This window comes from Morus notabilis, unplaced genomic scaffold (genome assembly GCF_000414095.1).
Source record: "Morus notabilis unplaced genomic scaffold, ASM41409v2 Scaffold1388, whole genome shotgun sequence".
Taxonomy (NCBI): Eukaryota; Viridiplantae; Streptophyta; class Magnoliopsida; order Rosales; family Moraceae; genus Morus; species Morus notabilis.
The window spans coordinates 351,968-364,784 of record NW_010362392.1 but is presented as its reverse complement, the minus strand read 5'-3'; the positions used below and the strand labels follow the sequence as shown (position 1 = coordinate 364,784).

At 30.8% G+C, this 12,817-nt stretch overlaps 1 protein-coding gene across 1 annotated transcript; it reads left to right on the top strand.

The window, feature by feature from the left end:
• The first annotated feature begins 6,528 nt into the window (after positions 1-6,528).
• On the top strand, positions 6,529-7,400 carry LOC21398465. Its single transcript, XM_010101915.2, has one exon. It carries the CDS (start codon positions 6,664-6,666, stop codon positions 7,276-7,278), a length of 615 nt encoding a protein of 204 aa, XP_010100217.1. The 5' UTR covers positions 6,529-6,663; the 3' UTR covers positions 7,279-7,400.
• The last annotated feature ends 5,417 nt before the right edge of the window (positions 7,401-12,817 follow it).

Genomic DNA, 12,817 nt, shown 5'->3' with positions numbered 1-12,817 from the left:
CCGTCGTTCTCTCTTTTTTCTCTAATTTTTGTGGGGGAGAGAGAAAGTTGAAAACTTTGATTTGTTTCTATTGTTTTTTACAATTTCATCCTATATTAAAAATGCACTAATTATACCCCACATTAACTACAAATAGAAATGTTATTCTTTTCAAAGAAATAAAAAACACAAACCCACATTAAATTATATAATTAAAAAAGTAGTTTTTAATATACTAATAAAAAATACCCCTATTGATTAGAAAAAAAACAAAATATACCCCCACACCTTTAGTTAGTGCTAATTTGGTCTTCATAAACCTTAAATTTTTCCCCACAAAATTTTAAAAATTTCAAGGGAGATTCCAATTATATATATTTGTGTGTCTGCATGTATGTGTGTGAGTTGTTCTTACTAATTTGTGCAATGTATTATAACGAATAGGAGTTTATTGCATTTGAGGTAAATTATATATTATGAGAGTTTATATAACGAATGAGAGTTTATTCTGCTTCATTGTTCCTGTTTTCTTGTAATTTATATTTTTTGAACATTTGTAAATTTGGCTTTTGTTTGTGTTAACTTTGTGTAATTTTTTCTTAAAATTCTTTTTAAAAAAAATTATTTTGTGTATTATGGTAATTTGGAAAGGGATCATGTTATTTTAACACGCAGTTTGAATGACTGTTGTCAAGAAAGGCATCAAATCAGGGTACTTTGAACAGTAAGATAATGATTTTATATTATCCCCAGTAAGAGTTCTTTTTAATGTAAAAAACATCTCATTAATTAAAAAATCATGAAACTTACTGAGAACTCAATATAGAAAATTTGATACAACAAACTAAAATTAATAGATCTGTTAGCGTCTTGGTACATGGATCCAAGGTCTGATAATAGACACAATTTAGAGTACTTCTCTTAGCTCGTTTAATTCTTTCTCCACGATTGGCTATCTCAAAAGGGCTATAGCAAACTCTCTGTAAAGACCGTTCTTTAAAAGTCAATATTCTTGTAGATCACGCTCACCGAAGAGAGAAATCTGGCTAAAGACATATAGAAGATAAAAAATAACACAAAACCCACACAAAGATATAGCTTGGTGAGAGAACACAACTAAAAACAACCAAAGCCGACACAGATTTAATGATTTGTGGGGAAAAACAACACCAACACCGGCAGAATGACTGCCTTTATTCTAGGAACAACTAAAAAAATGAGAAAACACCAACACAGACTCCACCATTGTGTAGAACGACACACACAGAATGCATGAGTGTATTTTAGAGGTTAGCTGACCGAAGACACTCTTTTGGTAGCCGGCCAAACTATTCTCCTTCTTCCCCGCTTTCTCTCACTAGAAAACCTCTTCTTTGCTGTCTCTCCCTTCTTCAATATCAGATAAGTTAATTAGCTTCTTCCCTTTTTTCGTTGTAAGATCTCTTTTGTAATCCTCTCCATAAGTGAATTTCTTATAAAAAATTTAGGGGGTGGTCGTAGCCCAGATCAATGAAGTCAACTCCTCATTTTGTAAATCAAATCAAGAATAAAATGGAGTGGGGTATGAAATGAGAGGGTTAATTTTTTTCCCTTGAAAAATGAGAGGGTTAAATTAAGTATTAAGAAAATAATTGTTATAAAACATAGATTTTTCAAATCTTTATTAGATGAATATTAGTTATAGGGATATCTATATATTTTAGGAGTGAAAATAGGGAAAAAGAGATAAATATTTTTTAAAATGCATGAGTCTTAGATTTTCACCCCTTACACTTGATTAATACCTTTTAATTAAAAAAGTATATCAGTCAAAAGAGTATTTATCAAGATTAAAGAGTAAAAATCTTAAAACAATGGGAAAAGGAGAAAAATACCTCTTAAAAGTGAATGGATCATGTTTTTTACCTTTTAATCTTAATTAATAACCTTTTTAGTTACATAACTAATACTACTAAAAAAGCTAACTCATACACTTTTTAAGAGTAAATTCTTAATTTTCTCTAAAAAAACAATTCATTCAGGTGAATTCACCAATTTTCTCGTGAAAAGAAAATATAGCCCTTGTTGTTAGAAGAAAGGAGACAAATACTCTTTAAAAAAGCATGGGTCAGGATTTTTATCTTTTACTCTTAATTAATAGCTTTTTTAGTCAAATTACTATATTAATAAAATGATAAATAATCAAGAATAAAAGGTAAAAATCCATATTCTTAGACTCTTAAAAATAAATTCTACCATTTTCTCTTATTTTTTTAGAAATAATAAAAATAAAAAATAAAAATTTATATTCATGTGCTCTTAAAAATATTTTTTTTGTTGTTATGAAGACAACCATATTATTCGGCTTGGCCCAAAGATTGCCCATTCCGCTTGTGATCTTGAAAGAAGAGAGATGAGTGGTTTGTATTATTGGCCTAGTCGGAACTATAAGGCGTGTTTGTTTTCGTTTTTAAAAATATTTTTCACGTTTTTTGAGGAATAAAAATAAAAAATATTTTCAAAAACACATTTGGAGACCATTTTCTAAAAAACAAAATTGAAAACACCCGTTTTCATTTTTGAGTTTTTCTTAGGTTTTTTGAAATGAATTTTTATCGTTTTCATTTTCTTTGTTTTCGCTTCTTTCTCTCCGAAACTGAGAATTCGTTTTAATCACTGAAAGCGACAGTTGTTGCATGGGACTTGCTGCAAAAGCACGTAGTACTACATGTCTGAATTTTAAGCGGCAAAGAAATAATAAAAAGATAGATAAATCATAACTTAATGCTATATTTTATTTTTATTGATGAATATTAATTAATTGGAAAGCTGCTCCCAAAGTATATTCAATGAATGTAATACTTTATTAATGTAAGTATTCACTAAGTAATCTTATTGTATTTATTTATTATATATTTGTAATGTACTTTGACTAAAAATACATGCTTTTAAAAATGTAATACCAAACAGAGTTTTAATTTTTTCTTATATTAAAAATAATCTTTGAATAAAATTACTAAATATATTTTAAAAAATGATTCATCATTGATAATAAAAACGTTTTCATTTTCATTTTCATACAAAAAATAAAATTATTTTAAAATAAATTTTAAACACACCTATAATTTAAGGCCCTTTTATGCTTGAATTGTATGCAGGGAAAATGAAAGGCCTGTTTGATACGTAGTGTGTCCATTGAACATGATTTTGAAATCGTGCCGACATAGAAAGGAGCAGAAAAACTGTTTTTATATTTTGCTAAGAAAATAGGAAAATACTCAAGTCATTTTCCCTTATCCGTTTTCGTTTTTTAGGGTTAAATTCTCGATAGTATTTAAAAAAAACATAATTAAATACAAAAACATTTTTTCTTATACACAAAACAATCTTTGTAGAAAAACAGTTGAACATTTTCATAAATGATTTCAACTGTATTCTTGAAAATTTTGCATTGACCAGTGAGCAAGGGGAAAAAATTCACAACTACACATATTTATATTTATAATAAAAAAGGTCAAGAAGCATATTTAACACTAGCTTAGGGGGCAAATGAGTACTACAAATTAGAACCTATCTAGAATGAAAGTACTAAATAATTAAGGGCCCGTTTAGTTCGCTGATTCGAGTTGAGATGTGATTTTATGTAAGAGCTTTTTACTGTAACAAAAAAGTTAGATATGACTGTTTCTGAGAGTTTTTTACTGTAACAAAACTCGAATTCTAAACTCAAATCGGTGAAATAAACGAGGAGTGTTACTAAACTACACTTAATTAACTAATTGAACAGCGTGCTATTAAACAACAGTCATCTATCCCTTAACATACATTCTTAATCTGATTAGCTATCTAACTTTTGTTTGCTTGTCTGCATAATCCTATTTCTTTCAAAACATTGGATCTTTTCTCCGTCGGTTCACTTCCTTTCGGTGATCTACCATCCATAACCACAGTGACCCATATCCAGCAACAAGAAAATTTGCTAATTTTGGAAAATCATTTGAAACATTTTTTTTTATAATTAAATTTTCCGAAAGATATAATTAACTTGAAAATGTGTCTCATTATCCCATAATTTAAAGGTATATTTCATACAATTACAGGCCAACATGGACGAAGGAAAAATGGAAAAAAGAACGCATAAAAAGACGAGTTTATGGAGTACTTGTAATAATATTAACTAGTTACAGCCGACTAGAAAAATGTTTTTTTTTTTTATTTAAAAAATGGAAGTTATAAAAGGAGCATTGAATGCGCATGCCATTCCAAGTGGAAAGAAACCTGTTACAAATAGAAATGAAAATAAAAGAAAGTGGTGCCATGCTATAATGAAAATTGAAAGTTTAAAAGAAAGTGCAAAAACAGCTAGACAAGCTCAATATACCTAGCTTCTCTTCCCAGAATTCCCGCGGTTTTTCCACTCAACATCTTTTGTTCTTTTGCCTTTTGTTGTTCCGAGACTGCCACTTTATGAAAATGCAAGTATAATATATATTGCATCGGATAAAGAGAAGTATATAAGTGATAATAACCTAGCTAACTTTATAAGAACTGGCCAATAAATGGCATAAAAACTGGTCAAAAAAGTTTCACTTTCTTTTTTTATTTACTAGGGTGCAATTAGAATGTCTCTCTTTAACAACTGTAGCAGCTTACACTCTAAAAAATGTTGTTGGTCTTGGTCCTTGGTAGTCCTTTGATACATGACGTAAATGGAGGTAAGTTAATTAGTACATAGATGAATGGATGAACCACCTCGTAGCTTGATTTTATTGGGTTGATTTACGATCGAATGGATTTGGTAGCTTAAAGAGGTATCAAGTTTGAGTTCTGTAGAAAGCACTTGAGACTGTTTTGCCAGTTCAATTGACGTTCGCCTCTCTTGAATATCGCGTTGAGAGCACGAGAGTTGTAGTTGACTAACTTATCTTCATTAGTTGACCACGAGGTTTCAGGCTTTAGAGACTCCTTCCCTTCAGAATTCTTAGTTACAAGATGAGTCTAGTCATTCAGAACAGCACGTCAGGCCTTCTCATCTAAGGCCTTGATGAAAGTCTTCATTCGGGCCTTCTAATATGAAATGGATTTTTTGAATGAAGGAGGTTCACCGAGCAAACAGTTAGTGAACCGCTTTGGTACCACGTGTTAGATCTGATTTTACGTCGGGTGTCACAAATAGTATTAGTTATCGATCTGCGATACCAATATCTAACGTTCTCTATTTTTTTCAATTTATTTTCCTGCTCGATTAATTAAACATTGCTGAATCTGAAAATTAATTAATCACCCTCACGTATAAAAAACATACATCTAACACTAAGTATATCAATGAATGCAAGGATTAACAATTTTATAAGGCTTATTGATATTCTTGAGTGGTAATTCACAAACGGAAGTTAGTAAGTTGACTCGTTCATTTCACCGATTCGAGTTTTCAGTTCTAGGTTTCTATAGTAAAAAGCTTTCAGAAAATGTCACATCTAACTTTTTTCTGCTACAGTGAAAAACTTTTAGAAAATATCACATCTCAATTCGAATTGAAAACTCAAATTTAGAAAATGAACGAGTTCCTACCACTTCTGTTTTGTGCCAAAACAGTCAAAATGAGGGACCATTAATACACGAGATTTTGGTAAAGAGAAAGTGAAAAGGATTGTTAATGGGACCGGGGACTGATTCATTAAATTTTTTTTTTTTTTTTTTTATTGGGTGAGATGTTGACTGAGCAGAAAAAATCCCAAATTAGTGTCTAGGATTCGCGGGCAATGTGGGCTCCAAAAATACCAGAATAGTTGCCACTATAGTCCATGACATCATAATATATACAAATACATCTCTTTCCGTGTTATTTGTAAAGTTGACCGCTTGGACCACTTGATCATCTATGTGTTTTTTTTTTCTTTTTTTTCCCACCTATATAATGACCTTCTTGGTCACATTCCTTTCCTTTCCATTCTTACTTTAGATTATTTCGCTACTTTACAATATCTTGCTGTCTATTTGGTATTTTTCCCCCTTTTTCTACGGTTTAACTTGATCCTTCTAATCTTAAGCCTAAAAGCAATGACATCATTACATATATAATGTACATTTTCTTATTCATAAATGAGTAGAAATTCAAACTAACTCTAAAATTTAAAATAAAAAATTGTAATCAAATTATCATCCGTTTAGGCTTGTAATGACCATGATGAAAGACGATATGATTTTTTTATTTATTTAAGGGTGGAGATTTCAAACTCTACGAGTAAGATGTACAATTACCATTAGATTATGCTTACCAATATATATATATATATATATATAATCCTAATACACTACAGAATGCAAGCATATAATTTTATTGTATTTTATTTATGTATTGCTTTAACATGTGGACATCCTACTATCTTCAGCAAAAAAATATAAAAATAAGGACAAGTTTATTTTTTTTGGTCTAATATTCTATAGGAAAAGGGATCATAACACCAAAAAAAAAAAAAAAAAAAAAAAAAAAAGAAGCCCGCTTTTGTTGGCTTATGAAAGCTCCCAAGAAGAATCCCACCGACGATATATTATTTCCTCTCCCCTTACCACAACTTAATTCCCTCTCTTTAATACCCTTCAAAACTCATCAAACTTCCACAAATATGTTGATAAAGAAACAATCTAATCGTAAAGACCATTAGTAGCTCCAAGACTACTATTTATTGTATTCACTCAGATAAAATGGGCAACTGCTTATTCGGCGGCTTGGGAGACCCCGATGGAATGATCAAAGTCATCACATCAAACGGCGGCGTTATGGAGTTCTTCGCTCCGATCACGGCCGGAAGCATCACCGGAGAGTTCCCGGGCCACGGCATCTTCCGAAGCCACGATCTCTTCTGGAAGCCTCTGCCTCACCATGAAGACCTCGTCGCTGGACAATCCTACTACCTTCTTCCTATCAACGTCCCCGCCGCCGGCGACGAGCTCGGCCGCCGGGAAGGCCACGTCAGATCGAACAGCATTCCGGCGAACTCCCTGGTGGCCCCGTACCGGATGTCGTTGGACTACCAAGGCATGCTCAAGAGGTCTTACACCGACGTCTTCTCGAGGCCGTACGGCCATGGATCTTTAGGGTTTTGGAAGGTGAAGCTGGTGATAAGCCCTGAGCAGCTCTTGGAGATTTTGTCCCAAGAGGGTCGGACTCAGGAGCTCATCGAGAGCGTTCGGGCCGTTGCGAAGTGCGGGACCGGCGCCGTTTCGACGGCCCTAGGGTTCTCGGATCAGTGGAGTCTTTCGAGTAGTAGCAGGAATGCTTCCTGTAATGTGGATGGGTTGGAGGATATTATTAGTTAGTGGAAATAGTATTTTGGAGATATGAGTTTTTTTTAAGTTTCTTTTTAAGGTTAATGTAAGAAAATAGTACACTTATATGGGTTGCTAATTAATTAGTTTTATGTTTGCAATCATATATGATACTCATGATTGGGTACTTATATTGTTATACATAAGTATTACTGTGATATCTTATGATTATGTGGAGGATGTTTTCTTAGCTCACATGAAAATGTCTCTTAGGTAGTCTTTTTTTTTTTTATAAAAAAAATATTAGATATAAAAGCTTAACAGATAAATCTGAGTAGCAAAAGGTATTGCATCTTCTTAAACTTATAGCTTGTAATCTCTCTCTCTCTCTCTCTCTCTCTCTCTCTCTCTCTCTCTCTCTCTCTCTCTCTCTCTCTCTCTCTCTCTCTCTCTCTCTCTCTCTCTCTCTCTCTCTCTCTCTCGTTTTATAACGGGGCCTTAAACATGAACTTAGAAAACCAATAGGATGTCTACAGGAAGTACTTAAAGATTTAAGTCACAACAATACTGTAGTAATGTTTTGTTTTCAGCTAATAATCTAGTATATATTCTGATGCTTTTTAATTTTCTGGGTATCTATTATATTGTGATGTTAATTTACAACATCAGATCCCACAGTTCATACTGACATTTAAATGATCAAATTATTAGTTATAAACTTTATAAAGTAATTTTTTTTATAGCTTCGAGAGCCTTTTCCAAAACGTTTGTGAGAATTGGGCTTTTGAGGAGGCTTAAACCGTACTATATGAGTTTCTTTTCTTTTCTCTCTTTTCATTATGGTCCGAATCAGGAGGTGGGCTAAGTTTTCATTATCATTTCTACATATATATTTTTTTGGAGAAAAAAATCAGAAATACCACTTAACATAGTTAAAAATATATATTATTTATATCACAACTAAAAAAAAAATAAATATTATTCAATTAATAAAAATAAAACAAAAAAATAATATATAGTTAATGACACCCAATTATTTCAAGTATCGTAAATAATATACTTCCACAAAATCATTGATAAATCATGTACTTTTCTCTTTTCTTTAGGTATGTTAAAAAAATCTGAATAGGTTGGAATTGCATGATTGCAGTTTGAAAGTTATTGGGCAGTCTCAGCGTCTTTTTTAAGAAATTTTTGAAAATTGTAACCCATAAATTCCCTATAAGCTTAGACTGCATGGGCGACTTTTTTGCTGGGCAGATTTTTCAATTTTTTGGGCGGTTTTGGTTTTGTACCTATTTTTCTTAATACGCAATGACTAAACTTTTAGGTTAACTTTCTTTCATAAAAAGAAAAAAAAAAAAAGTTTCAAAGTACTTGATACAAACACTAAGCATTAAACATTAGCATAGATAAAATAGTTCAAAAGTAAGCATATTATCACCATAAATTGAAATTACAATCCCACAACATCACAATCCAACATCCAATGACATCTGAAAATTTCAATGCCATTCGAAGATGATTCAAGGTCCAAAAACATCCAAGAGTCCAATAGCAGTCCAATGAAATTTTCCAAAAGACCAATAACATCACCACAATTCAAAGCCCAAAACTAGACTTGTATGGTGGTTGCACTAAGATTACAACGAAGGTGGGAACCATAGAATTACATGTGCTCTCTGTAAAGAAAAAAAAAAATCGTCAATTTTTAGTTTTTATTGTAATTTATTATACAACGATGCAGAAACAGGAGATGAAACATATTGATGAGTTTTTTTTTTTTTTCCCTTTTCCGTAAACTTCGTTTTCTTTTCACTTTTTCTTGTCTTCCGCCAATCAATATAAATGAAACGCCAGTAAAATACTATTCTTGGGTATTTTGCTTCTTTCCCTTTCCATTTGCGCTCTCCTAGCCTTAGGCTAGCTAAAAATACTAGTCTCCCTGGCAGTGACGTCGCTAGCATAAAGTCTCCATATCAAATCGTCTTCTCCTTCAAATAGGAACCACATTATCAATAATTTAGGAGACGTTTGGTTCATGAATTAAAATTATGAGATTAAAATTATTTTTAATTTACGTGTATTTTTTTATGAGAGAAAACATTATAACGAATCATGAATTATGATTCAAATCGGGGTACGAATCTTCCAATCAAACAACCCCTTAATAGGTTAATAAATTTACTTTGAATGTCACTTCAGTTTCTGACCTTCTCAGAATTAGTTTTAAGGTTTTATTTAGTTTTAGTTGTGATTTTTCCGTTGGATGGGTGTTAAACTTTTGATGGAATATGTAAAAATTAGAGTCCAAATTTGAAAAAAGTTAAGTTTAGAGACCAAAATAATACAAAAAATAAAAGTCACTTTCCACATATAGTCATAAATTTTAGTTGTTTTCAATTTTGGTCCTTAATTTATTCAAATTTTGTCAAATATTTAACATCTAGTTAATAAAAGGACCAAAACTGTAACAAAATAAAACCTCATAGATTGTCGTTTTAAAAGTCATAGCCAAAATGGGATTGAGGTAAACCTCAAAAAACATTTGTGCCATTAATCCTAATTTAATATATATTCTCACTATGTCGCCACTTGAGGTTATCTAAATGATTGGATTCGTCAGTGTATGCATGTGTTTATCAGGTTTAAATTTTAGCAGTTTCTTTTCTTGTTAATAAAATGATAGTCACAGATCCTACACTGTATATATATATAAAAAAAAAAAAAAAAAAAAAAACTCAAATTTACCAAAAACTCAAGTCGAAACCTATGGCTATCATTCAATATCCACTAAATATTTGTTAAAAAAGAAAAAATAGCGAAAACACCCCTTGAGTTTTGTCTACATCCCCTTTTACACCATTTATTGTATAAACACTCAAAACATTCTTTGTATTAATCAGACTCAAAATATCCCCAATAAAAGTAAAGTTTTAAAAATACCAAGATTAGCCTTCTCAATCTATTAAATGTTATTTTAGATGTGAATAATTTAGTTAAAAAAATTTAAAAATGTTCAAAGAAATATTCTAATCAAACAAATATTTCAATTATTTTGAGAGTTTTTCACTTTTTAACATTGTTTTTATTTAATATTTTGATTTAATAATGTTTTAAATTGTATTTAATAAAGATTGGAAAGAGTAATTTTTGTACTATACAGATTTAATTACTTGAGGGGTATTTTGAGTCTGGTTCTATAAATAATATATAGAGTGTTTTGGGCATCGGCATAATAAGAAGGGTAGAAGTGGTATTTAAGCAAAATAAATGGGGCATTTTGGATATTATTTAAATAAAAAAAAAAGAAGCCCAAATCGACACCTGATGATTTGGAGATTAAATGAAAAATCCAATTACCGGAACGTCATAAATTAAAGATCGTTATAATTGTCAGACCAAATTAAGCCTTGGCCATTGGGGCAAGCTTTGATATAGATAAATATTATATTTTTAATTCTTTCTTGCATAAGATTTTGTGTTGGTTGGTGGAATGACCTAATTGGTACTCAAAGCGTAATATTTCAACATTTGCAGCGGATCTTCTGCTGCGACTAAACCGGTAGCTGCAAAATATCGAGTTTATTAATTAATATCAATTATATTTAATATTATGAGACGTTTAGTTTATGGATTAGAATCATGAGATTAGAATTATTTTTTATTTACGTGTATTTTTTGTGAGAGAAAACATGGTAGCGAACTATAAACCATGATTCGAATCAGGGTACGAATCCCCTTACCAAACGTCACCTAAAATGATTCGCATCCACTAAATATTCCTTAAAAAAGAAAAAAAAATAGCGAAAACACCCCTTGAGTTTTGTCTACATCTCCCTTTTACACCATTTATTGTATAAATACTCAAAAAATCGTTTGTATTAATCAAACTCAAAATATCCCCAATAAAAGTAAAGTTTTAAAAATTATCAAGATTAGCCTTCTCAATCTATTAAATGTTATTTTAGATATGAATAATTTAGTTAAAAAAATTTAAAAATGTTCAAAGAAATATTCTAATTAAATAAATACTTCAATTATTTTGAGAGTTTTTCACTTTTTAACATTGTTTTTATTTAATATTTTGGTTTAATAATGTTTTAAATTGTATTTAATAAAGATTAGATAGAGTAACTTTTGTACTATAAAAATTTAATTACTTGAGGAGTATTCTGAGTCTGGTTCTATAAACATGTTTTGGGCATCTGCATAATAAGAAAGATAAAAGTGGTATTTAAGCAAAATAAAGGAGGTGTTTTGGATATTATTTAAATAAATAAAAAAGGCCCAAATCGACACCTGATGATCTGGAGATTAAATGAAAAAATCCAATTACCGGAACGTCATAAATTAAAGATCGTTATAATTGTCTGACCAAATTAAGCCTTGGCCATTGGGGCAGGCCTTGATATAGATAAATATTATATTTTTAATTCTTTCTTGCATAAGATTTTGTGTGTTGGTTGGTGGAATGACCAAATTGGTACTCAAAGCCTAATATTTCAACATTTGCAGCGGGTCTTCTGCTACGACTAAACCGGTAGCTGCAAAATATCGAGTTTATTAATTAATATCATCAATTATATCCAATATTAATGATTCGCATCTAGCAAAATTAGGTAGTCTGCGGTCACGTTTTTAACGAAAGATAAAAAATAAATATTGCATATGCTCAGTCCTTGTTTGGTCACGAGGAAAAGCGGGATATTCAATATTTGTATCAATTTAACTTTGAATTAATGAAACTTGCATTTTAAGCTAACTCTGCTTATATGATCTTTTAATTTTTTTGTTTTGTTTGACATTATTTATCCGAGTACTGTTTTATAGTTATATCTTGCATCTAAATTTTCTACGAGAAGTTTCGTAAATTGATTATCTAGAGAGTATATGTAAGCTGTTCCTGTTATTGGACGGATCATATAGTTTTGAAACACATAAGGTTAAATTTACAAAGGAAATCAATGATAGAATTATGACGGAATCCTTATATATGTATCACATGTGATCATATTGTCATGTAATTTTTTTTTTAAATAAAAAGTTAATATCAGAGTTTGCTAACACTTCTCAACTTGGTTAGTATCTACTAACTAATCCCATATACTACAATAAAAAAGCTTATTTGCGACGACAGAATGCCATCGCGAATAACTATATTGTCATCAGAAATAATATATTTGCAACAACATATCATCGCAAAAAATTAAACGCAAATAATATATTTGCGATGACAGAGTTTAAGATGTCGTCTCTAATACATTAGCGACGTCTGTCGTCGTGAATAAGTCGTCATGAATGTTTCGTCGAACATGTCATTGATGATGACGTGTCCTAAATTAGTTGCGAGGACAAATGTCGTCGCAAAAATTTTTAAAACATTTTGCGGCCATAGGCTTCAAAGTGTCGTCGCTAGTAATGTATACTATTTACGACGACATTTTAGATTTGTCGTCGTAAAAATTGTTTTTCTTTTTCTTCCCGTACTTTCATAATAATATTAATTATTAAATATATAAATTAGAAGAAAATTTAATAATAAAATTAATATTTGTTAATAAAATATTGATATAAAATAGTCAACACA

Bases quoted from the DNA above. Each gene is read 5' to 3' on its own strand.
- LOC21398465 (XM_010101915.2), top strand. From the start codon at position 6,664: ATGGGCAACTGCTTATTCGGCGGCTTGGGAGACCCCGATGGAATGATC.